This window comes from Bombus huntii, chromosome 14 (genome assembly GCF_024542735.1).
Source record: "Bombus huntii isolate Logan2020A chromosome 14, iyBomHunt1.1, whole genome shotgun sequence".
NCBI classification, from domain to species: domain Eukaryota; kingdom Metazoa; phylum Arthropoda; class Insecta; order Hymenoptera; family Apidae; genus Bombus; species Bombus huntii.
Genome location: NC_066251.1, coordinates 59,923 through 83,479, shown reverse-complemented (window position 1 = coordinate 83,479; position 23,557 = coordinate 59,923). Strand labels below are relative to the sequence as shown.

Here is a 23,557-nt window from a genome sequence, read left to right as displayed (position 1 = left end):
TAAATAAACTACATATTTTCGTTTAGCTTGTAACTCATTCTAAGTACGAAGTCATTAACCTTTGATATGTTGGTCTTCCAAACTTATTCAAGATCATTTATCATTCTTTAAAGCCTTCCTGTGCTGAACTCGTGGAAAAAATTCTTCGAATTTAGAACGAATTTCTTTCTCTTATTTAACAACCAGGAAACATATGACAGAGCCTGTTCTAGAACTTTACGACTCTCGTAGATAAGAGCATCACCATGCTGAAATTATATACATATTCTAATGATAAATAAAACGATTTTCATCTCGTAAAGAAACCAGGAAGTCGTGGAGTTCAGTGATGAGAGTGAATCGTCATATTTATGACAAAATTATTTTTATTAGAAAAGTCTTATGGATGTACAGTGAAAAAAGATTAAATGCTGAGAAATATAAAACTCACGCCATTTTACTTCTTTTACTTACAGTGGTAATATTTTATAATGTTTTGTAAAATCGAAAATGCATTTATATATCATCTTTTGTACAAAACCTTATTTTAATATCCAACTACATTAGAAATATGTACTAATATAAAAAGTGGAAAGTTTCTTGATGCTATATGAGATAAAGAAAATCACATTAGAAGAATACTATAAAAATTTAATAGGAAATTTTAATGTATTCTGTATATTCTTTAAATCTTCTATTAACTATTATCTGTTTTCATTAATGCTATGGTATTATTTTTTTTTTTTTTTTTTTTTTTTTTGTTCAAAGTAGCAAAGTAACCATTTAATCGTATAATGACTGCGTAAATAACTAAAATTAATAAAATGGTAATAAAACATACTATCATTTTAAGTTGCAACAAAACACTTTATGGGATACCTAATATCATTATCATTATTATTATTATCAGGATCATCATAACTTACATATTATACATAAAATTATATATATTATGTTTATTATGATAAACAGCTTAACTAAATATTCGAACTGATTCAGTCTAGTGTTATTTTATAAAGTATGTCAATTTTTAATGTATTATAAAATTTCGTAGTCGAAGTTACTTTGTAATAGGAAAGGTATAATTATGAAAATAAATCTTTAACTTATAACTTTAACGTTAACTTTACGTAATCTTACTTTAAAATATTTTTGTTCTTTTATGGAATAATAACAAATATTTCTTATATGATCTATTTAACTTTTAAACAAACAAATTTGATTTTGTCATATAAATAATTTGATTTTCAAAAATATTTTAACTGTTTTCGTTTACAAAGTAACTTTAATACCTGTTGAATGCGTTTAACTGTTGTTGTATTTATTATTATTTATTATGTACATTAAATTTTGTACCGTGTATGTCGGATAAATATTTAGATATAATTAATATGTATTTATAAATATGTAATTTAGAAAACAATAATATTATAAATAAAAGTACTTCGGTAGCTGGAAGAAATTAAGATAAATTCAACAGTGAATTTGTTTTACGATAGCATAAAAGATTTGAAACAAGATGTTGATAAAACTGATCTAAATATAAATCTATGTCATTACTAGCCTTCATAGTATTTAATTTCTTAGATACTTACCAAATTTAATTTTCAGGGTAAGAAAAGAACATAATTGACCTCAGCCAAATATTATAAACTAATCAAATCAATAATATCTTTTGGAGTGGTTATAGTTTAGCATTATATAATGTAAACTAAGCTTTTTTGGTGTGTGTATGTAAGTTACATTCATGTAAAGTTACAATTAAAGATATATAAATTCTTAAAATAATGCTTTAACCATTGAGACTTTTTGTCTATAATACTTTATTAGCTTGAGCAAATAACTAATAAGCCTACAAAAAATGAGTAAGAAATGGAAAAGCAAATTTTAAAATAAGATGATTATTGAAAATATCTGGGAGCATCTATACAACACAATTCTTCCTAAACAGAAATCAAGCTTGAAATTGATTGAAAGCGATGCATGAGTATTATTAAAATTAAGTGCTAAATGAAAGAGATAATAATTCAACTATCATAATGTAGCAAGCTTTTCCTAAAACTATGAAGATTATTGCGTCCCTTGATTTGTAATAATCTAGCAAGTGGAGAAACAAAAATTTTAAACAATTAAAAAATGAATGTAACATTGTTAAAAACAATGATATATGGTTTCACCGTAACATGACAATCCAAGATGTTCTTAGAAAACATTTATTTTCATTTGAGAAACAAGAAATATTATAAATATGTTTATAATAACAAAAGTAGTAATTTTGCAAACTTCTTTGGCAGCGAACTTGTTCCGAAACTTTATATATAATGAATCTGAACCTTGGGATTTATAATATTTACTTTTTCTTCATAAGCAGCTACACAAGTTTTCGATACTAATTGTTCTTTCATTCTTTCAGAGCAGCTCGATTGGCAATATTCAGAAAATTCTTTAAATTTAATATGTAACTCTTTTTTGCCTCCATCAGGCCCTGCAATAAACTCACATTTTAGCTTCCGTCTTTTACCTCGTATACAGCATTCCAAATACCTGTGAAAATTAATTTACCTTTTCAATGAAAAATAAAAGAGAAATAAGATAGTTACTACAATTTATAATTTAATATAAACGATTTCTCATATTTCCCCGAAAGGGAATAATTGGTAAGTTAACAAAATACCGGATAAAGAAATTTTAGTTTAATTTAATAATCAAATGGAACTTCTTCTTTTTTATGTATTAGTTTTTATAGAAAATTACCTATAATCGCTTGCATATAAACTATTTAGCTCTTCAATTTTAATACCACATTCTTCCCTTAAAATTCCAGTGATAAATACATCATCAATCCAGAAAAAGTTCTTAAACTTTTCACTTGCACGAACTAATAATTGTGCAACTTTTAAGTTTGTTATATAAAACCATCCTGAGAGAAAATCAGGATAAACATCATCTGAAAAATCTTCATCAGTAACAAACCATTTATTATTTGATGTTCGTATTGGTTTCATTTTCCTTAAAACATATCCAGATATAGCGTTTTCCTTTATTGCCTTTTTTTGTAAAAGTTCTAGCATTTCGAAAATATTTAGTACAATATCATTGTCAGTTTTTATTAGGAAAGTAGATCTACAATTACTTGATGCCCATCTTAAACCCATCAAGTGTTTTAACGTAAGATTTTTATAATTTTCTAAGAAATCTCCTTGCAACAAATCATTATACTTCTGTGATTCTTTTAAAATGTATTTCAATATATTTTTTTCTTTAGGCATTCCTAATAAAAATATCCTCGTGACATTCAAAGTTTTTAACATTACACTTGGATATGCACGTCTCAATGCTGTTCTGTATAAAGGATCATCTGCAGAGGACGTAATAATCCAAACAATGAAGTTAGGATCACACTTTGGTTCAATGATAAATTTTATAATTGCGGAATTTTTATTTGTGTAACTTGCATTCTGTGAATACTTTAATTCTGATTTTATATTATTTACAGTACCTGTTTTTAATATAATTAATAATGAGATAAGTATCGTACTAACACAAAGTACTATAAAAATGAGCTTTTTTTTCATATTTCTGAAAATTATTTACTGTACTATCTGTCTCATTTAATCTAGATAAAGCATATACACACACACGCGCGCGCGCGTGTTATCACTTTTATGCAGTCATTAATATCGTTCAACAATTATACGTGTGATATTTATACAATTAGTATTTGTTCTTAATTTGTATAGTCATATGGTTTGGATAATACTTCGTATTATTTCCTTCTTCATAGAAAAATACGGTAATTGTTCGGAATCATACCAACCTCATCAATTTCAATGATTTTTGAATATATTACCAGGAGCATGATCCTGAGCAACTACATTTTATACATATAACAGCCGCTCGACCTTAGTTTCCGAGATATGTGCAAAGAAACTACACCGGCATCACTACAATTATGCCTATAGTTGTGCGTTCATGGCAGTGTATGTACCGAATTGGTAATGGGCTCATAATGATTACAGGCAGAATTCCTTGTAGTGGTACCGACAGTTTTTCGTGAATATGTATCTTCGAAACTAAGTCCGAGCGACGGTACATGTATAGAAGAGGGTGGTACAATCCTGAACAATTGCTAAAAATATGTAATTTTGTTTTTACACTTTACTTCTCTTGTAGTAATTGCTAAACTGGAATAAGAAATATACTAATCGTAATGTCTTTTATTGCAACAATTAAGAATGACATATAAAATTATATATGTATAACTTTATTATCATATTTACATTATATTACACTACTACATTACTGTTTACATTATGTATATAAGTGTAACTTTCATTAACTTTTATTTTTAATTATGGTACTAGCACATTGGTTTTGTACGTTTAAGATCATGTCATTTTGTATATAAAAAAATTTCATATAAAATATAATAGAAAACATGTTTTTTAATAGTAAAAAAAAGCATAACATTCTAATTACTCTTATATGCAACAATTGTGTCATATATTGAAAGATATTAATGGTCGTGCTACATACACAACCAAATACGTATGTGTATATATAACAATCTGATTGTTGTCATTAGCACATGTCATTACCTTCATGTTGAACATTAAACATGTTGAAACGTGTTGTAAAGTATACCTCTGTTGTGACATATTAAAAATCCATTAAATAAGAATAGTAAGATATTCTGAAAACCAGAAAATTAAGAAACATTTTTTTATTGAAGAACTACTTAATATTTGTTAATTATCGATTTGGATGCATAGGCTGAATACAATTTCTAAAATCGTCACAATAAGTCATAGATAAGTATCTCACTAATCTTTTCTAGAGTTAATATTTCGTATGACTTAAAATCCTAATAAGACGTCACACACACACACACACACACACACACACACACACACACACACACACACACACACACACACACACACAAACGCGCGCGCGAGTGAGCAAAGTTTATCATAATAAAGTTCAATTATTATGAGGGAAAACCTGTAGGAAACGTATTTCTTAAAAAAAAAAAAAAAAAAAAAAAAAAAAAAAAAAAAAAAAAAAAAAAAAAAAAAAAAAAAAAAAAAAAAAAAAAAAAAAAAAGAAAGAAATTACGCTAGTTGCTATTATTATTAAGAAAGCAATAAGGAGACAAAAACAGATAAGAATTTTTCATCTTTTGATATATATTTGACACAATTTTTAAATATTTTTTTTAATATTATTTGTAAAGTACATTTTAAATATATCTAGTACAAAATGTGATAGTTTTAATGTGTAAAAAATATTGATCTCTAATTCACATCATTCTTAATCTCACTGGATTTATGATTGTAGATATCCCCTGAAATAATATGCATTATTAGAATTATGTATTAATTTTTATATCCAAATCCTTTAATATCCAAATTATTTTATACTTATCAAATTTTTATTATATTTTATGTAATGAAGTATAAATAAAGTAATAATAATAGTAAATATTGCCTTCGATAAAGAATTCCTTATTTTGTTATAAATTACAATATATATTATATAAAAGTCTTACGGTAGCTTCATCCTCATGAAAATCCAACAGGTAATAAACGATACAATAACACTAATAAATCCAACACATATTAAAAGAACTCTATTGAGTTTAGGCGTTGATGGGCTATGCGTTTGGTCTAATAGTATAAAGCCAATTCCACCTGAAGTAAAGAGGAAACTAGATGCCAGTCCTTCCATAATATATTGCCCATTTACACGGTATGGCATGAATGCCACCTACAAAAGATAAATACATAATCACAACAAAGCAACAATTATTTGTTAATATAAAATTTTTAATATAAAATTACTCCATTTACTTACAGGTCTTGTATGACCGTGTTCATCTGTTGTTGATCCTACACTAGGTGGTTCCACAATTACGTCATATATTATACCTTTAAAAAGATGTATCATTGAAATATAAATAATATCTACTTTTATTTCACTGAAAAGATTTATAAAAAGAAAACTTGTATTCTATACAATTCTAACCTCCAGTTACTAGAAAATATGACAAAAGTATAAGCGCGAAAACTACCATAGCACTAGGTTTCACAAACCATGATGGCTTTTTTAATTTTAAGTTCGGTACTTCTAATGCTAAAAATGGTAAACGGTATATATATTCCATATTTATAACAAAATTGGGATATCATATACGGCACAACATTCCCATCGATCCCTTTGCAAAACAAACTTCCACGTTTGCTATACAGGCTATGTATTACATTTAATAGATGGCAGTACGGGATAAAGGAATACGAAAAGTTGCTGGTTTACGCAAATTTGTAATTCACACAGCTTTCATAAATTAGAAATGTTCTTAGAAACCAAATGTTCTAATAAATTTATACAAATTATTCTATTTCCAATATAATTATCAAGAATATGGCTATTTATGTAACAAAATGTCTTACCCATTTTAACATTTCTATTGTTTCCTTGTCATATTTTCTCATATGGAGCGTGATTTTAATCTCGTTTTATGTATAAGTGAATTTATATAGGCTCGTCAACAAGTTATAAGTAACTTTTTCATCTAATTCCGTATATGCACATATTTACATTTAAAGACGGACGACCGTGCATTTACACGTGACAGTATAATTAGAATAGAAATATGGATGACAGACTCATGCTTCCTAACCTAGTTGGACTCGAATAAAGTAATTTTCATTGGATCGAAGTATCAATCCTAAAGTATTTTATCTTCAAAATATATAAATTTAATTTTAATATAAACATACACATTGTGATATAAGTAAAAGTATAGTTACACTAGTTTACAAATTTCATGGTGTAAAGTGCTCGTGTTTTATTAACTTTAAGCAGTTGCAATATAATATAAGTTAGCCATGCAAGAAAATACACGTGTATTACCACGAATTTTTACTGCAATACAAAATGTAGATATAGGAATTTTAGCTGTGTGTCCTCACAAAGAAATACGACCAATTCTACCGTGTTTAGTTCGAATGAGTCTTATATCTCCATTAGATGTAACAAAAGAATGTGTAGAACAAAGAAAGCAGGTCCTGTCAATTTTATCTGGTATTGAATCAGTGAATTCAATAATTGCGCTGCTTTCTATTGACTTTCATGCGTTGGAAACGGATGTTCGAAAGGAACAACAATTAAGGTTAGTTATATTGTTGACATGTATGTTTTATCATTTAATATTGTTAAGAATATTATGAAATATATAAAGTATACTTATGAAAATGATAAACTTCTTTTTATAGACAAAAAATGGGAAGCTTGCAAAGGGATAGTGTACTTGCTCAGTCACTGCAAAGTGGTCTTGCTCTAGAATTTGAGCGCAGTGAATCTACTAGGAGAATTAGATTAGTCCTAAGTGAACTGTTATATATAGCCTCTCAAGTACAGGAGCAACAGAAAAATCAAGAATTTCAAATTAAACAATCTGATCTATTTGATAATGCAGTTTATATGGAAGAGATTAGTTATGTGATTTGTGTAGCACTATCAGAATTACCGACAGTTTTATCAATATTGGATATTACAGAAACATTACTACATGTTAAATATGGTCCAGAAATAATTTGTTGGATAGTTGCTAATATCCCTGATAGTTTTTCCGAAGTTTGTGCACATTTGATAGGTAATGGAGAAAGGCAAGAAGAATCAGCATTAGGTAGGATTAGAACAATGGCTTTGACAATGTTATGTCAAATGAATCCAAGCCAAGCGTTAGCAATAAGAGCCAAGTGTGTAGAACTATGTAGAATGCCTGCTTTAGCAATTACATTAAGCTTGGAACATGAAAATATCAATAATACACTGGCGGAAAGTGATATAGTTGCCTTTGTGTCAGGATTATTGCTTGGCAGTGATCAACAAGTAAGAACATGGATCGCAATGTTTATTAGAAATGGTCAAAAACGTAAATGGGAATCTCATACAGCATTACAATGTTTAAGAGAAGAACTGCTAAAACGATTGCAAGCAATAACATCTCAAAATGCAGGTCAACTACCAGAAAGTCAGGTTGTTCAAGCTAGTGCATTGTTGCGCCTTTATTGTGCATTAAGAGGCATTGGAGGTATTAAATTTCAAGATGATGAAGTAGCAATGATAGTGCAGTTGTTGACATCTCATCCTCCTCCATCACCAGCTGGTGTGAGATTTGTCTCTTTAGGCCTTTGTATGCTTATTGCATGCTCTTCATTAATAGGCCATCATAATCTTGAAAAGCGAAGCATAGAATGGGTTCAATGGCTTGTACGCGAAGAAGCTTATTTTGAAAGTGCTAGTGGTGTAACAGCAAGTTTTGGAGAAATGTTGCTTTTGATGGCAATACATTTTCATAGCAATCAACTATCAGCCATTTGTGAACTCGTATGTGCAACTTTGGGGATGAAAATACCAATTAGACCAAATAATTTAACTAGAATGAAGCAAATTTTTATGCAAGAGATATTCACTGAACAAGTTGTCACTTCTCATGCTGTAAAAGTACCAGTAACAGCTAATTTAAATGCAAATATCCCAGGATTTTTGCCTGTACACTGTATTCATCAATTGTTGAAGTCAAGAGCATTTGCTAAACATCGAGTGCCAATAAAAAATTGGATTTATAAACAAATTTGTAACAGTGTACCACCATTGCATCCGGTTCTTCCTGCTTTAGTCGAAGTATATGTCAATTCAATTTTAGTGACAAATAATAAAACATCAGAACACACAAACAAACCAATTACTGAAGATGAAATTAGAAGAGTATTTCAAAATAGCGTTTTCGGGGCAAATTTTGATTTTAAGAATATCAACAGTGTCCCCAAGACTGAAACAGATAATATGGATATCGATATTTCAAAACCTTCTCTTACATCACAATTACTATTGTTATATTACTTATTACTGTATGAAGACGTTAGATTATCTAATATGCATACTTTTATATCACAAGATAGGAAAGTTAAATCATATTCAACTGAATTTTTATCAGAGTTACCAATAAAATACCTACTTCAGTTGGTTCAAAGAGATCAAATGAATTATGCTGGATTATTTTCTCCTCTTCTCAGATTATTAGCAACACATTTCCCTCATCTTTCGTTAGTAGATGATTGGCTTGACAATGAAATGCTCAACATTGATTCTACAGTAACAAATTATGAGAATGTAAAAATTACTGATATCATGATAATTGAAACATTTTCGCATATCCAAACATGTCCTTCAAGAACAGGAAGACTTTTAAGACAATTAATGTCAATGAAACCAACTGACATTTGGCCGCATGCCGAAGTTATAATTCATTATTTCAAAGCAACTGTAAGTCCAAGAGTTCCTAGGTACATTCAAGGTACATAATTTATTTCAATTAAATAAAATATTAACACCGATACTTCTATTAGTATATTGAAAGAATAATTTTGTTCATTTATCATAATCTTTTAGAATTATATAAACAAGTATGGCTTAGGTTAAATACAGTACTACCAAGATGCTTATGGGTTTTGTCAATAAATGCTTTATTAATAGAAAATTCTCTTGTAAAGAATGTCTTTTTAACACAAGAAAATATTGTGTTAGATCCTTTACAAGTATTGAGATGTGATACAAGAGTTTTTAGATGTGCTCCAATTTTGTCTGTTATTTTAAGGTAAAAAGGAGATTGAGTAAGCCTTTAAATATTTAACGTTCAATTACTTATTATCGATTGGTACTTCATTGGTACAAATATTTTTAGAATTCTACAAGCTGCATTAGCAGCTTCTCGATCTCAGTTATCTAGACATATACAAGACAAACCATTGATAGAAAAGATTGGTCAGTTATCAAGTGAAGCTGAAAGAGAAGATTTAAGAACAGCATTAGTGGCAGGACAAGAAAGCGCGGCTGTTCAAATATTATTAGAAGCATGTTTGGAGACATCAGAAGATAGAGAAACACCCGGACAAATGTGGTCATTGAGAGAAATACAAAGTATAATCTGTTCATATTTGCATCAAGTCTTCATAGCAGACCCATCATTGGCTAAATTGGTTCATTTTCAAGTATGTACAACCAAATTTGCTTATTTTTATTTTTACTTATTAAAATGTTAAACATTGAATATTAATTACTGACATATCATTATCATAATACACACGCGCGCGCGCGCGCGCGCGCGCGCGCGCGCACACACACACACACACACACACACAACATATATATACGACCATGTATACATTACAGGTATAATATTACCTACTTATAAACTTTATTATATAAACCTTATCTCTACCTTAGCACTAAATTCATTAACTTAACCTAAGTTTAAAATTCATCTTAATCTTACCCTACTTGCAATTAATATATTATTAATCAATTATTCCTATTCTTTTATTCTTTATTTTTTAATTATTCTTATTCTTTATTTTCTTCTGACTAATCACTTCAAGCTACATCTATCCGCCTCTCTTTTCTCAACCCCCCCGCCCCCCATCCTCTCCATCCTCTTCTCTTTCAAGTTCTACATCTACTCTTCCTCCTCACCCTCCTTTTCCAATATTTTCACCACATTTTCCTGTCAAACCCCTGAATCTGTCTCGTACCCTTCACAAACCTCCCACACACGCTCCCTTGTCTGCATCATTCCTCCATATAACCTGCGTTCCTTTTTCTCTTTCCTTAGCCACTATTTCCCATCTCTAATCTCGCTCCCTACTTTGAACTTTACTGTTCTTTCCAACCCGTCCCCCCCTCTCGCTCTTTCTCTCTTTCCCCGCCCCTCCCTTCATTCTTCAAGTCTTTCTCTCTCTCTCTCTCTCTCTCTCTCTCTCTCTCTCTCTCTCTCTCTCTCTCTAGCCTTTCCCTCTCCCCATCCTCCCTTTCTTCATTCACCCACATAGCACTTCCCATTTTCTTTCATGCAATCTCCCTTTCCCCCATATATCTATCCTTTCCACTACCCGCTTCTTCTCTACTTCTGACCTCCTCCAGACATATTCTTGTCAAATCTCCACCCTGCTCTCTCTTCAGCCTTTCTTCAAACCTCCATGCCCTCATTCATGCTCTCAATCACATCTTGTCTCCTTTTAACTTTTCTCTTATTAAATGTCCTGGCGTGTTTCATTCCACACTGGCCATACACCTTTCATGTAAGCTCTTTACCTCTGTTCTCTCCTTCTACCCCCATACCTTCGCTTCATTTCCTGCTATCGTCAGGACCAATTTATCGTATAATTATATACTTATATTCGACTAGCTCTTTCCGAATATCCTGTTTTCCAGCAAATCTCTCCCTCCCCCCTCTCCACATACTTGCCTCATTACCGCCGCCGTCTTCCTAACCCTTTCTCTAACACGAACTTCCTGCTCCCATTTCCATTTTTCCTCCTTCATTTTTCTATCCTCTGCCCCCTTGAATTTCGTTTACCTTTGCTCTTCTCGCATTTAGAGTCAGGTTCTTTTCTCTGAAATAAATCCAGACTTTGAATCAGTTCTGTTATCTCTCCTTTGTCCGCTCTACATATTCTTCCATATTTCTAAGAATAATAGAAATATCAAATAATAATTGATACGGTGAAAGTTATCTACTCTGTATAATATATATCATAAACTATATAAATATTTAATTTGTAGTAATTTAGTATTACCTTTACTTATAGGGTTATCCAAGAGAGCTGTTACCCATTACAGTTACTGGTATTCCATCCATGCATATTTGTCTTGATTGGATTCCTGAATTACTGTCACAGCCAGAACCAGAAAAGCAAATATTTGCTGTAGATTTAGCTTCACATCTTGCAATTCAGTATGCTTTACCAAAAGCTTTAAGTGTTTCTCGTTTAGCCATCAACACTTTGATAACACTTCTAGGAGTATTATCTGCTAAAGATCGAGTAATCTTATTTATGCCTGTGCTATCAGCATTAACGCGTATATGCTTAGCTTTTCCACCACTAGCTGAAGATACAACAAGTTTGCTGTTACAACTTGGCAGAGTTAATTCTGCACAAGCAGCATTAGGAGATAAATCTGCAGATATTTTATGTCAAGAAGTTAATGAAACCTTTTGTTTGTTATTACAAAAAGCAATATTACAATCACAAGTATATTGAAATATTATTCTTAATTCCTTTATACTGCTACTGAAATCAATGTTTGATTGTATTGCAGTAGAATAGTAATTATCCAAACTGTTCTAAATATGTATCTTGTAATATATAGGGTGTCCCATCTAACTATGCCACCCTTAATTATTTTCTTATTTGTCGCAACACAAAAAAATGTTTCATGAGTGTTGTATTGTATTCGAGTACATTAGGCTCTGAGGGTGGAAATCATCTCAAGGTCATATCTTGTGAGATTTTATTAATAGTAACGTTTTTCTAGGCGGCTTATCTCATATTTTCTTTCCTTTTTTTTCTTTTTTTTTTGTCTGTTTGTTTGCTTGTTTGTTTACACCATTAAAAAGGTGAGATCAAAACGCATCCGATCATGGCACATACCATGATTTTGAAATGACCTGAACCGAAAATTTGGCAAGTAAATGACTGAAGTGAAAGCTCACGGAAAATTAATTACAGAAACAAAATAAACACGTTAATCGGCTAAACTTCGTTTCGGGGAATCACCTTGTTTTTCTTAACTTTTTTGATGAAATTGCAGAAAAGCTTTCGCACCTTTGATTTCAATGATTTTGAAATGTATTATAGAAATCAACATTTTGAACAACACTTTCTTATACATATGATCGACGGTATATATTTCTTAGTTTTCGAGATATTCGTGAACTACAGTGTTGGTACCGCTACAGTGAATTATATGCCTATAAACGCGCATCCGTAGCACACTGATATATATATATATATATATTTTTTCATATCATGCTGTATCAGGATATACGTTAGTAACGTTTGCTGGCGGCCGAATAAAATAACACGTAACACAAGTCTAACTTTTATCTTTTGTTTATAGTTGATATAGATTTCGGTTAGGTGTCACTTTATCTGACCATCGTGAGGCATCCGTGAATCATTATTTCTATGTCCATGTTGATACTTATCTGCTTGCACCATTAGTATACATCTTTAAACCCCATCTTTGAAGATTTTAATAATTTGGTTACGATTCAATATTATTAAAAACATTTATAAACGCGAAAATGATTTGTAATTTTTATTATTAACTCAAATTAATGTCATTAATGAATTAATTCGTATTATTTTTAATTAAACTAGTAGCAATATATTACTAATTTGATATGTTCTTTCATATGTTTATTAAATTATTGTTCATATTTAGGTTACATGAAATAGGAACTTAATCATTCTATTACTACTCCTACTAGAGCACATTATTATTTTCTATAAGAATACGTACGATCAATATTAAATTGTTTATGTTAAAATAAATCTAATAAATAATTTACATTCTAATTTTAATTTTAACTAGATTTTACAGTACATCGCGTAAAGAAGATAGGTTAAACTTAAAAAATTATTGTAATATGTATCTTCTTTTAGTACGATTTTTATTTTATTGTATTTTATATAAATTGTTATTTTAAAATACATTAGGAAAGCTAAGTCGTATTCACTCTATATAATCGTAGTTCCATGATAAAAACTAGTCCTCGTACTTACGTTTGTCGGCTACACAAAGCAATACTAAGAAGTTTTTATTATTTAGTGACGGTTCGAATGTCATAACTTTAAGTTTATGTACAAAGTTTGCCTGAATGAAACAGTATTAAATGTTATTGGAATAAATACGATATACAAGCATGATGGAGGCTGAAACTGTTGGTAATCTCGTTCAAAAGATGATTATTTCACTTTTTGGGGAACAAAAACCAGGTATGAAACATAATTTCTAGCTTCTTTCTACATTCGAAAAATATTTTACTAAATAATATCAATTATAAACCAAATATTTCTTACTTTTACTTGTATACTTTTTCAGTTTATTTGGCTCTTTTTCTATGTATACAAGGTGTTTCTACTCTACTTTTTACTTTCATTTTGTTTTCCCATTAACTCAAACTAAAGTAAGACAAAAATATAGGTATTATCGCTCTATTATTACAAAACAAGAATAAATCTTATAATCATACAACAAAATTAAAAGTTGCGGTATAAATGTAGACAAACGGCTGAACATTAAAATTTTATTTGTTTATTAAGAATGAAATGGCAAATCCTGTAATTAAACAATAATAAACTTTATGTATTAAGTGCAAATATTTCATTAATGAAACTGTAAGAATCTTTCGAAGAGACATATACGTTTTGAATCAATGATTTTAGAAATAACTAGGAAGTGGATGCGCTTCTGCCTTGGATTATTGTCATCAACCCAAGGAGTAGAAACATTACAAGAAGATGAAATTACTGTAGGAAGCCAAATAAGAGAAAAGTTATCAGTATGTGATGCAGCACAGTTTGATAAATTATATAATGAGTTAAGATCTGGGGTATGACATAAATATAATTTTTTAAAATTAATTATTTATCTACTTCTTTATACAGTTATAAAATATTTGATAATCGTATCATGACAGTTTAAAGAAAATTGTTTATATTGTTAAAAATGACAGGTTACCATTTATATATATTTATATATGTTTAGTCATTGAAGAACAGAGCACAAATCCTGATATTTTTGTTAAACATGTGTCAATCAGCAGAACAGTTAAGGGATAGAGTTTTCTCAGCTCCTGATTTGAAATTAGGTTTATGCTCGTCTTCTGCATCCACTAGTGGTAAGCAATATATTTTTACAATCTAGATCTTCTTTCATTTTCTAACTGGCTTAAAATTTTTATATTTAATATTTAATATACCTTGTTATTTAGGACAATCATCTGAAATTTCTGCACCACCACAAATTGTATCTATAAATAACACAGACAAAAATACAAGAGATTTTTTAACCAGTTCTAATAAAATATATGGAGAAGAGTATATTTCAGAAGATATATTGGTTCAAGATCTTATATATTCTTTCCTAGGTATTGAAGGAAAGATATTAAAGTTAGACTCCAATTATGGTTTCCAAATAGATCCAATGATTAGCATTGATAGGCCACGGAGACAAGCTACATTGAGATTAAGTGAACTTGGATATTTACATAACATAATTCAAAAAGGTTTAGAAAGAATGTCAGTTGCTTCGAGTGGCCAAGTGGCTGATAGTTTTATTGCATCGTTACATTCTGAGTTATCGGAATACTACAGGTTTATAGCCCTTATTCAAGAAGAAGTGAGCAGGTATTGATAAAAATGTAATCTGATGACATATAATATTCTATCAGTTTATTATAAATAATAATGCGTTTAAATGTGTAATAGAGTTCAATCTGAATCAGGAATATACAGAGTTACACTGTCCCATTTGCATCTTTGGGCATATGATCCTTTAGAAACTTTAAAATGGCTAGCAGGTATAGTAAGAGCTTGCCAAGGACAAAAAGGTGGCGCATTAGCTTCTGCAGTATATGAATTTAGTAACCATGGTGATGCCAGTGTGAAAAAATTAGTTAAAAGGATTTTACAAAGTGTTTGTGATCCTCTGTATAATATGTTGATAAGATGGATAGCAGACGGTGAATTAGATGATCCGTATAGAGAATTTTTCATTGAAGCTTGTGCTGATATTACCGGAGAGAGAATGTGGCATGAGAAATATCAAGTTCGCAATAATATGCTACCATCTTTTATTACAAAAATGCAAGCTAGAAAAATTTTAGGAACAGGGAAAAGTATTAACTTTTTGCGTGAAGTGTGTAAAGATTTTACTCCATGGCAAGGAAAACATACAAAGATGTTCAAAAATTTCAGCGAGGAATACAAAGGTAATTATATGTAATAATTAAAACCTTGCTAAATAAATACATAAATTTCGATACATTTGCTCATACTTTCCCATATACGTATCCGTATGTATCTTCTGCAACAAAACTATGAAACGTATATGATTTTAGCGAATATTATAATACAATTATACAGTTTTATAAAATTGCCAAAGCAGAGCATAAATTAGAATTGTTTGTTTAATAAGGATATATATTCTGTTTATAATAACTCTGAAAACTGATTCAAGTAAATATTATTTAGGATTGCAGATCTTTTACAGAAAAGAAGCATAACAGCATTACATGACAAAACAAATTTTATTTACTTGTTAATAATATACAATATCTCCTGTAGTTTTAATAATTTGGAAATCGTTTAACTTACAAATGAAAGACAATTTTTTGAAATTTCCTTGCATGTTTTGTAGTTTTCTCTATGAAATGTATGTACATTTTTCTGCAAAATTTACATGTTGTTTAGTTGACGTTCTTTTCGATATGGACCCCGATGGTCGATTACAGACGATGATGGACACAGCTTATAAAGAAACTTCAACTAGAGTAGTTGAAGTGTTAACAAAGCAGTATCACCTCATGGAACATTTACATGCAATCAAAGGTTATCTGTTATTAGGACAAGGAAACTTCATTCAATATCTTATGCATTTATTAGAGTAAATAATATTATCTTTTATCATTCTTCCTATTATTTCTAATCTTTGAATTATTTTTTATTAATGTATTTATATTGTAGACCAGAATTAGATAAACCAGCCAGTTCTGTATATCCACACAACATCTCTTCTATTTTGGAAACTGGAATAAGAGCGACTGTTACAAAGATAGATGATTTAGATATACATAGGCGACTTGATGTAAGATTATTAGCACCTTCGGAAAATGAAAGGGGATGGGATGTCTTTATTTTGGATTATAATGTAGGAGGTCCTATTGGAACGGTAGGTATGGCGAAATAATTTGTATCTTTTAAAAACAAACGTTACATTTAGTAAGCAATACTAACAGTAAAATGTATAAATAAAGAGTATCTTAAATTTGCTTGAGAACTTATAAAAATATTCTTTGCTTATTTTTAAAAATCTTGGCGTTGAAATATCATTTTTTTTTTTTTTATAACAACAAAACGAATAATAATATTTTATCTGTTTAGATTTTAGAACCTTGTAGGCAAATATATCAGACTGTATTTTTTGCTTTATGGAGAGCAAAAAGAATGGAATCTATATTATCTGCAATTTGGAAACGTCAAATAACTTCAGCAAAGATGTTCCGTAAAATGCCTGAAGTATTGCCAATTCAAACTCACATTCATTTAATTACAAGTAGTATGGTTCATTTGGTTCATCAAATGCAATATTTTTTCTTATTTGAGGTAAGATAGAATATTTTAATTTTGGTTCTAATTAACTGTTTTAATTAATTTAAAATGTTAAGAGTATTAATAAATTTTAAGGTAATCGAGTGTTCTTGGGATGCATTCGCAAAACAATTAGCACAGGCAGCATCATTGGATGATATTATCACAGCACATAACCATTTCATAGATGCTGTAAGACGTGGTACACTGTTAGATGAAAGATCACAGGTGAGCACATATATAACTTTCTAAGAAATTATTATCTTATTGTAATCCTCTTCTATGCTCTTTCGACAGGAACTTATGGATCACTTACGTTCCGTATATGGCCCAATTTTAGACTTACAAAATCTTGAAGAAACGTTTCTTACACGTGCAACACACGAGTACGAAGCACGATTAAAGGATAACAATACGTTAAATGTAACTCTAGCAATGTCAAATCGGTCAGATTTGTCAGAAACTAATGATGCAGAAATTACCAAACGTCAAGCCGCATTTTCGAAATATTTAAACACACTTTCAATTCAGCTTAGATTGCTTTCGAGAACATATCAGGTAATATGTCATTTATATTATTAATTACAAATATTTCTTTTATTTCTTTATCGTCAAATTAAGCCAAAGTATAGCGGTTCTTAAGCTAGATATAAGCTTATATATATATACATAATAGTATATAAAATAAATCACGAAATTACGTACACTTTCACTTCTTTCTTATTTATTGTAATAAGAAACGTTCAATTTCTATTACTTAAACATAATTTTATTAAAAAATTTTCTTTAACAGGATAGAGTGAAAAAGTTTCTTATAATGCTTGCATCAGCCGAAGATGTGTCTTTACAGTTGTTAAGTGTACGTTTAGACTTCAATGAATATTATAAAAGTAAAGATAGTCGTCTTGTTGTGCCATTAACATATTTGCACCGTAGGCAAAGTGACCAAAGCTATCTTAATTGTAAATAATAAGTAAAAAATTTATCATCGCTAATTATAAACATAATTTAAATATGTTATTTTTTTAATAAAAATTGTCTAAATAAAAATTTATTTATGTTAATCTTCCCACATATTATTTTGTCTATGTATCTTTAATGTTTTAAATATACAAGGATCAGCTAGAAAATACTTTATTTCCTTCTCTATTCGAATATTTTATATAGTTATATAAGTAGCAGAAGATTATCAAAACGAAACAATTACTATCGGCAAATGTGTCTTAATCATTCTGATAATTCAGGAAAGACAATCATGATTTTTCAAATCTTTTTTATCTTAAACGTAAGATTGTACACAATCAGTTGCATATAATTAGGAGATTTCACAAATAAAGATTTGATATTTCAAGATTAAGGATAGGATTATAAATCATATAAACGGTATCATTATAGTGAATTCTGCCTATAGTATTGCGTCTGTGGCAGTGTATGCGCTAGTTTGGTCGTCGGTCGCATGTAACTGGACGAGATAAATAATGTATAGAAAAATATCAATATGTATACATATGTATTCTTATGTCCATAAAAGATATACAGATGTATCTCAATCTCACAACATTTGCTAATTAAGTCCTCATAAAATTACACATTGTAAAACTGAATCTTGCCAGAAGTTGCTAAAGTTAGGAAGTTTTTTATTTATTAAGTTTTGTGTTAGGAAAAGCAGAGCCAAAGGTTGGACAATAGCAGATATTATATCACTAGGTAGGTATTATTCATATTTTTCTTTCTTTTTGTTATTATTTAATTTGTAGTTTACAATTTGTCCAGCTGGACAGTATTATTCATTACGATGACAATTATGAGAATATAGAGGTACGAAGATAGAGTGAGTATGCGTGAGCGAGATGAAAGGGTAATATAAGAATAGAAATAGAACGCTGGATAAACGCTAATAATGCATGCGCATATTCGTACAGTAAAGTATGTACAGTCTGTCCAATGATTGAAACTTGAGTATCACTAGTTGGGTAGTCAATGAAATTCCCTTTACGTTTACTGCGTCGTCTCGTTGGACAAATTATACGTGAGTAATAATACTCAACGATCAACGAACGGCATCGGTGTGCATGTCTGATCAGACGAGGATAGAAGGAGCCTCTACGCAGCGTTCTATCTATATTCTCATATCGTATTCACTTATAGGGACCCATAGAGACATCATCATACTCTATAGTAACATATGACTCATATATTCTTTCCTTCTTATCTTCTTATTTTCATGCATCTACCCACTTACACGGTAACATATGACTAACACACTCTATCCTTGTATCTCTACAATTATAAATGGGATTCACCGCTTTGCAAGTTGCAAAGTGTATATAAGTTGCAGGGTTGAATGTTTCAACACAGAGTTTGATCATAAAGCGTTTTAAACAGTCCTTAGAATTTATTTAATTTTTTATTTCTGTTCAATTTAGTTACAATGGGTTTTTCAACACACGAATTATTAAAAGAAGTTTTACAGTACCCAGCTGTACAAGATATGAAGGTTACCGTAAATTCCTGTGGAAAATACGCAATGATAGTCGGTGGATCGACATTTCTTGGTGGTGTAATTGCTGGACCTCTCGGACTTGCACTGGGTAATTATTTAATTATAATCTACTTTTTAATTATTTATTGTTTGGGTTGTATATAAAAATTATTCAATATGAAAGTAAATTTCTATTTTTAGGTGGTATAGCTAGTAGTATTATATCAGCAGTTGCTGGACATAATGAATTTAAATCTGTCCCATATATCATTTTGTACGAAGCTACTCCAGAACAAAGAGAAAAACTAGCAATATTAATAATTAAGTACCTTACTTCAAGAAACATTTGGACTCTTGAAGATCTCTTGTGTTTTAATAAGGAAGAATTGGCAGTAGGGATAATACCTATAATAACAACATTTTTAACTAAATACATGCATTATTCAGTAGCAAACTGATTGTGTATTAGAAAGAGAGATCGCCCTGTTTAGAATTTATTGACCAATATAAAATCTATAATTATTTTTGACAAGAATGAATATTTGTAATTATTGAAGTAATTACTTCAAGAAAAACTTTACATCTTTATTTATGTATATAATTTAGTGAAACAAAAATATTCTAAATAAGGAGAGATCCATATTATTGTGCCTTTGAATATAAATTATATTTCGGGTTACAAGGTCTAAGAACGAAGGAACTAATAAATAGATTCCTATTTATGTTCCTTGTAGCCTTTAGCTAGAGCTACAAGGTTAACCTTTTTGGTAATGTCCTTTTGCTACATATATATATATATATATATATATATATATATATATATATATATATATATATATATATATATATATATACATACGAACGTGCTCCCTATCGATTCTATTGTATTGTAACATTAAGAGAGTAAAAATCTGGATCAACATAAACTTATGCATTATAGTTATATTTATACCTTTATTTATTTCAATATATTCTTCTATTACAAATTCATCCACTCGTTCTTCTGTCAGCCAACCTCAACAGTAATAAAGTACAGTGTAAAAAGAAAAATATATGTATGTCTTTAAGTAGTTTAAAATGTGTAAATTTATCTGCGTTTTCATAACCTATTTGCATCCAAGCGCGGATTAATCCGCGCGCTGCGACTGTCTTCTATCACCAAGGGCGGATTATTACGCGCGCTGCGACTGCTTTTTATTTCAGTTGCTAAGTATTCTTCAGATGTGAGAGTTCACGTTTGACCCGTTTGTCAGCATCTCGTCCATATCAGTTTATTGTATTGACCATTTTAAAGAATTCCACGAGAAATAATATGATTTAATTTCTTATTTCTTATTTTTTTTAAATAAATAATTTTTTCTTTCTTCCTCTGTTATAAAGAATGTAAGATGCGACGTTTGAGAAGTAACATTGTCTACCAATCGTTTTGAACAGTAAATTTTCTATGAACTCCATGAAGAATTCGGATGTCATTTACTGCACCTATGACCGACCGCGCGCGGTGTTAGGGACTAATTCTCTAAAGTAGAGCCGTGATGGGTTAAATCTTAAAATTTTACGCACTCAAAAATACAAATGGTATCCAGTTTCAAATTTCACGCTCGTTTTTCGCGTTTCACGCATGTCCATTAAGTATATGTATAATAGATGCTCTGTTTTATGGCTCTGCAATAACAATATTTATTGGGAATAGATCATTTTTGTTTATCATTTATAAGCTTTTACGTTTTTTTACATTTTAAATGTATTAATACATAAAAAAATTGTTAATGTTACATGTTGATGTCAAATCATAGTTAGGTTTCGTGACAAAAAGTTGCCATTAAATTGGGTTCCAAGTATCCATTTGCGTATAAACTATTCTTTTTTTTTTGCAATATATATCATTATAATTGTGGAATTGAATTACTATAACTATTATAATAATATAAATACTGTATTAATTAATAAATATTAGTATATTAATTATTTTTTATGTGAGATACTTAAGTAACATAACACCAGATGACGCTGTTTCTTTTTCAACATTAGATTGTCTCGTCTTTCAATTTCTTTTTATACGTGTATGGAGTAGACGAAGGTACGTTAAATTAGAGATGTTTAAAATTATTAATAAATTGCAATTATTTCAGCATCTGTTTAACTGATTATATTTGATGTTCTGTTAAAATTTCTTAAAAAGTTTAAAGTTGTTATAATACTCTTAATGGTAATATTTCAATATTTATAACATGAAAGAAGTTGCACACATGGCACGTTGTAATAAACGTGGTTGTGTGTTTTTCAAGGAAATCGCGTGAACACGATTTTGTAGCTGTTACAGACATCATATATAATTTAATTTAACATCATATATAATTCTGTAAAATAAATTATTTAAGAATGAAGGACGTTTTAAAAAGTATCATGAATGTTTTAAATATGTAGTGACATTATATCTAACAAAAGCGTGAAGTGCGGATGCCTATAGTCCTGTCTCCGTTTGCTTATTATCTTTTTGATATCCACGTTTCTTTATACCAAACTATTGGATATCGAGGATAATGAAAATATAGTGTTATTGAATAACAATCGGGATACGGTGTATACAAATTACTTTGAAACAAAAAAATATAGGAGGTAGTTATATAATAAATATTTCCAATATATCATACATAATTTGCAATAAACAGAGAGAGAAAATGAGTTATTAAATCTGTAATTGAATAAAGAAGGTTATCATATTATTGGGAAAACATTAATTATACTAATGATAAGTAATACATTTTTTTCTAATCATTGTAAAAAAGTATTTTAAAAGTGGATTATTGTCAAAATATAAATTATGCGACATTTGTAAGGTAAGTTTTTGGGATGATATGTATAATATTTTTTTTTTGTTTTTAAACCTTTTTTGGCTTGTACAGCCATAAACTTTCCTAAAAACTTTTGTACAGAAAAAGAGTTATTTTGTAGATAAAAGAAATTTATAAAGGAAAGAGAAAGATCCAACATGCCACAGAACGAGTATATCGAGAGGCATCGTAAACTATATGGACGACGTTTAGATTATGAAGAAAGGAAAAGAAAAAGAGAGGCCCGTGAGCCTCATAAACGTGCGGAACGTGCTCGTACTTTACGTGGTATAAAAGCAAAGATTTTCAATAAAGAACGAAGAAATGAAAAGATCCAAATGAAAAAGAAGATTAAATCTCATATGGTAAAGAAAGTGAAAGAAAAATCTTCCAATGTACCAGAAGGAGCACTACCTGTATATTTATTGGATCGTGACATTAAAAAAGATGCAAAAGTATTGTCAAATATGATAAAACAGAAACGTAAAGAAAAAGTTGGGAAATGGGATGTACCGATACCTAAAGTTAAAACACAGTCAGAATCTGAAGTCTTCAAAGTAATGAGAAGTGGAAAGTCTAAACGCAAATCTTGGAAAAGAATGGTAACAAAAGTGACATTTGTTGGTGAGAACTTTACTAGAAAACCACCAAAATTTGAAAGATTTATTAGACCAATGGCACTTCGTTTCAAAAAGGCACACGTGACTCATCCTGAGCTAAAAGCCACATTTTGTTTACCTATTATTGGAGTTAAAAAGAATCCAAGTTCACCAATGTATACAAGCTTAGGTGTTATTACTAAAGGAACAATTATTGAAGTGAATATTTCAGAATTAGGTCTTGTAACTCAATCTGGAAAAGTAGTGTGGGGAAAATATGCTCAAGTTACAAATAATCCTGAAAACGATGGCTGTATCAATGCTGTATTACTTGTATAAATTCCTTTTGTTGAATTATTGCATTATGTATGCTGATAATATGTCTGTAATAAAAATTGTTTAAATGTACATTGTTGTTTGTTATTATATTTTTTAAATATT

General features: G+C 29.7%; 6 protein-coding genes and 1 long non-coding RNA gene across 9 annotated transcripts; 4 read left to right on the top strand and 3 right to left on the bottom strand.

Annotated features, from left to right (window-relative positions):
* Positions 1 to 710: 710 nt before the first annotated feature.
* Positions 711 to 4,908, bottom strand: LOC126873255 (beta-1,3-galactosyltransferase 5). The gene is made up of 2 exons (XM_050633952.1): positions 2,734 to 4,908; positions 711 to 2,523 (listed from the first exon to the last, which is right to left on the bottom strand). Exons 1-2 carry the CDS (start codon positions 3,552 to 3,554, stop codon positions 2,292 to 2,294), a joined length of 1,053 nt encoding a protein of 350 aa, XP_050489909.1. The 5' UTR covers positions 3,555 to 4,908; the 3' UTR covers positions 711 to 2,291.
* A 240-nt stretch (positions 4,909 to 5,148) lies between these two features.
* Positions 5,149 to 6,251, bottom strand: LOC126873261 (oligosaccharyltransferase complex subunit OSTC). Its single transcript, XM_050633960.1, has 4 exons — positions 6,007 to 6,251; positions 5,836 to 5,909; positions 5,531 to 5,748; positions 5,149 to 5,326 (listed from the first exon to the last, which is right to left on the bottom strand). The coding sequence occupies exons 1-4, from the start codon at positions 6,143 to 6,145 to the stop codon at positions 5,308 to 5,310; spliced, it is 450 nt and encodes a 149-aa protein (XP_050489917.1). The 5' UTR covers positions 6,146 to 6,251; the 3' UTR covers positions 5,149 to 5,307.
* Positions 6,252 to 6,431: 180 nt separating this feature from the next.
* Positions 6,432 to 13,826, top strand: LOC126873249 (integrator complex subunit 2). Of its 2 annotated transcripts, XR_007692350.1 has the most exons (6): positions 6,432 to 7,153; positions 7,257 to 9,343; positions 9,439 to 9,643; positions 9,731 to 10,037; positions 11,634 to 12,910; positions 13,660 to 13,826. XR_007692350.1 is itself a non-coding variant. In XM_050633939.1 (5 exons), exons 1-5 carry the CDS (start codon positions 6,870 to 6,872, stop codon positions 12,084 to 12,086), a joined length of 3,336 nt encoding a protein of 1,111 aa, XP_050489896.1. In that variant the 5' UTR covers positions 6,432 to 6,869; the 3' UTR covers positions 12,087 to 13,826. The 2 variants fall into 2 exon arrangements, 1 of the variants encoding a protein (XP_050489896.1); XM_050633939.1 differs by having other exon boundaries at positions 11,634 to 13,826.
* Positions 9,965 to 11,767, bottom strand: LOC126873263 (uncharacterized). The gene is made up of 2 exons (XR_007692352.1): positions 11,622 to 11,767; positions 9,965 to 11,510 (listed from the first exon to the last, which is right to left on the bottom strand). It is a non-coding gene; the product is annotated as an uncharacterized LOC126873263 (long non-coding RNA).
* LOC126873250 (gamma-tubulin complex component 3 homolog) lies at positions 13,679 to 18,266 on the top strand. The gene is made up of 11 exons (XM_050633940.1): positions 13,679 to 13,826; positions 14,277 to 14,443; positions 14,599 to 14,731; positions 14,825 to 15,239; positions 15,321 to 15,823; positions 16,305 to 16,497; positions 16,578 to 16,782; positions 16,995 to 17,216; positions 17,298 to 17,429; positions 17,499 to 17,759; positions 17,995 to 18,266. Exons 1-11 carry the CDS (start codon positions 13,754 to 13,756, stop codon positions 18,169 to 18,171), a joined length of 2,481 nt encoding a protein of 826 aa, XP_050489897.1. The 5' UTR covers positions 13,679 to 13,753; the 3' UTR covers positions 18,172 to 18,266.
* Positions 18,267 to 19,063: 797 nt separating this feature from the next.
* LOC126873260 (protein C19orf12 homolog) lies at positions 19,064 to 20,673 on the top strand. Its single transcript, XM_050633959.1, has 3 exons — positions 19,064 to 19,230; positions 19,628 to 19,792; positions 19,885 to 20,673. The coding sequence occupies exons 1-3, from the start codon at positions 19,182 to 19,184 to the stop codon at positions 20,139 to 20,141; spliced, it is 471 nt and encodes a 156-aa protein (XP_050489916.1). The 5' UTR covers positions 19,064 to 19,181; the 3' UTR covers positions 20,142 to 20,673.
* A 956-nt stretch (positions 20,674 to 21,629) lies between these two features.
* Positions 21,630 to 23,524, top strand: LOC126873257 (ribosome biogenesis protein NSA2 homolog). 2 transcript variants are annotated; one of them, XM_050633954.1, is made up of 4 exons: positions 21,646 to 21,763; positions 22,111 to 22,302; positions 22,398 to 22,523; positions 22,639 to 23,524. In XM_050633954.1, exon 4 carries the CDS (start codon positions 22,676 to 22,678, stop codon positions 23,453 to 23,455), a length of 780 nt encoding a protein of 259 aa, XP_050489911.1. In that variant the 5' UTR covers positions 21,646 to 21,763; positions 22,111 to 22,302; positions 22,398 to 22,523; positions 22,639 to 22,675; the 3' UTR covers positions 23,456 to 23,524. The 2 variants fall into 2 exon arrangements, with proteins under 2 accessions (XP_050489912.1, XP_050489911.1); XM_050633955.1 differs by lacking the exons at positions 22,111 to 22,302; positions 22,398 to 22,523 and having other exon boundaries at positions 21,630 to 21,763.
* The last annotated feature ends 33 nt before the right edge of the window (positions 23,525 to 23,557 follow it).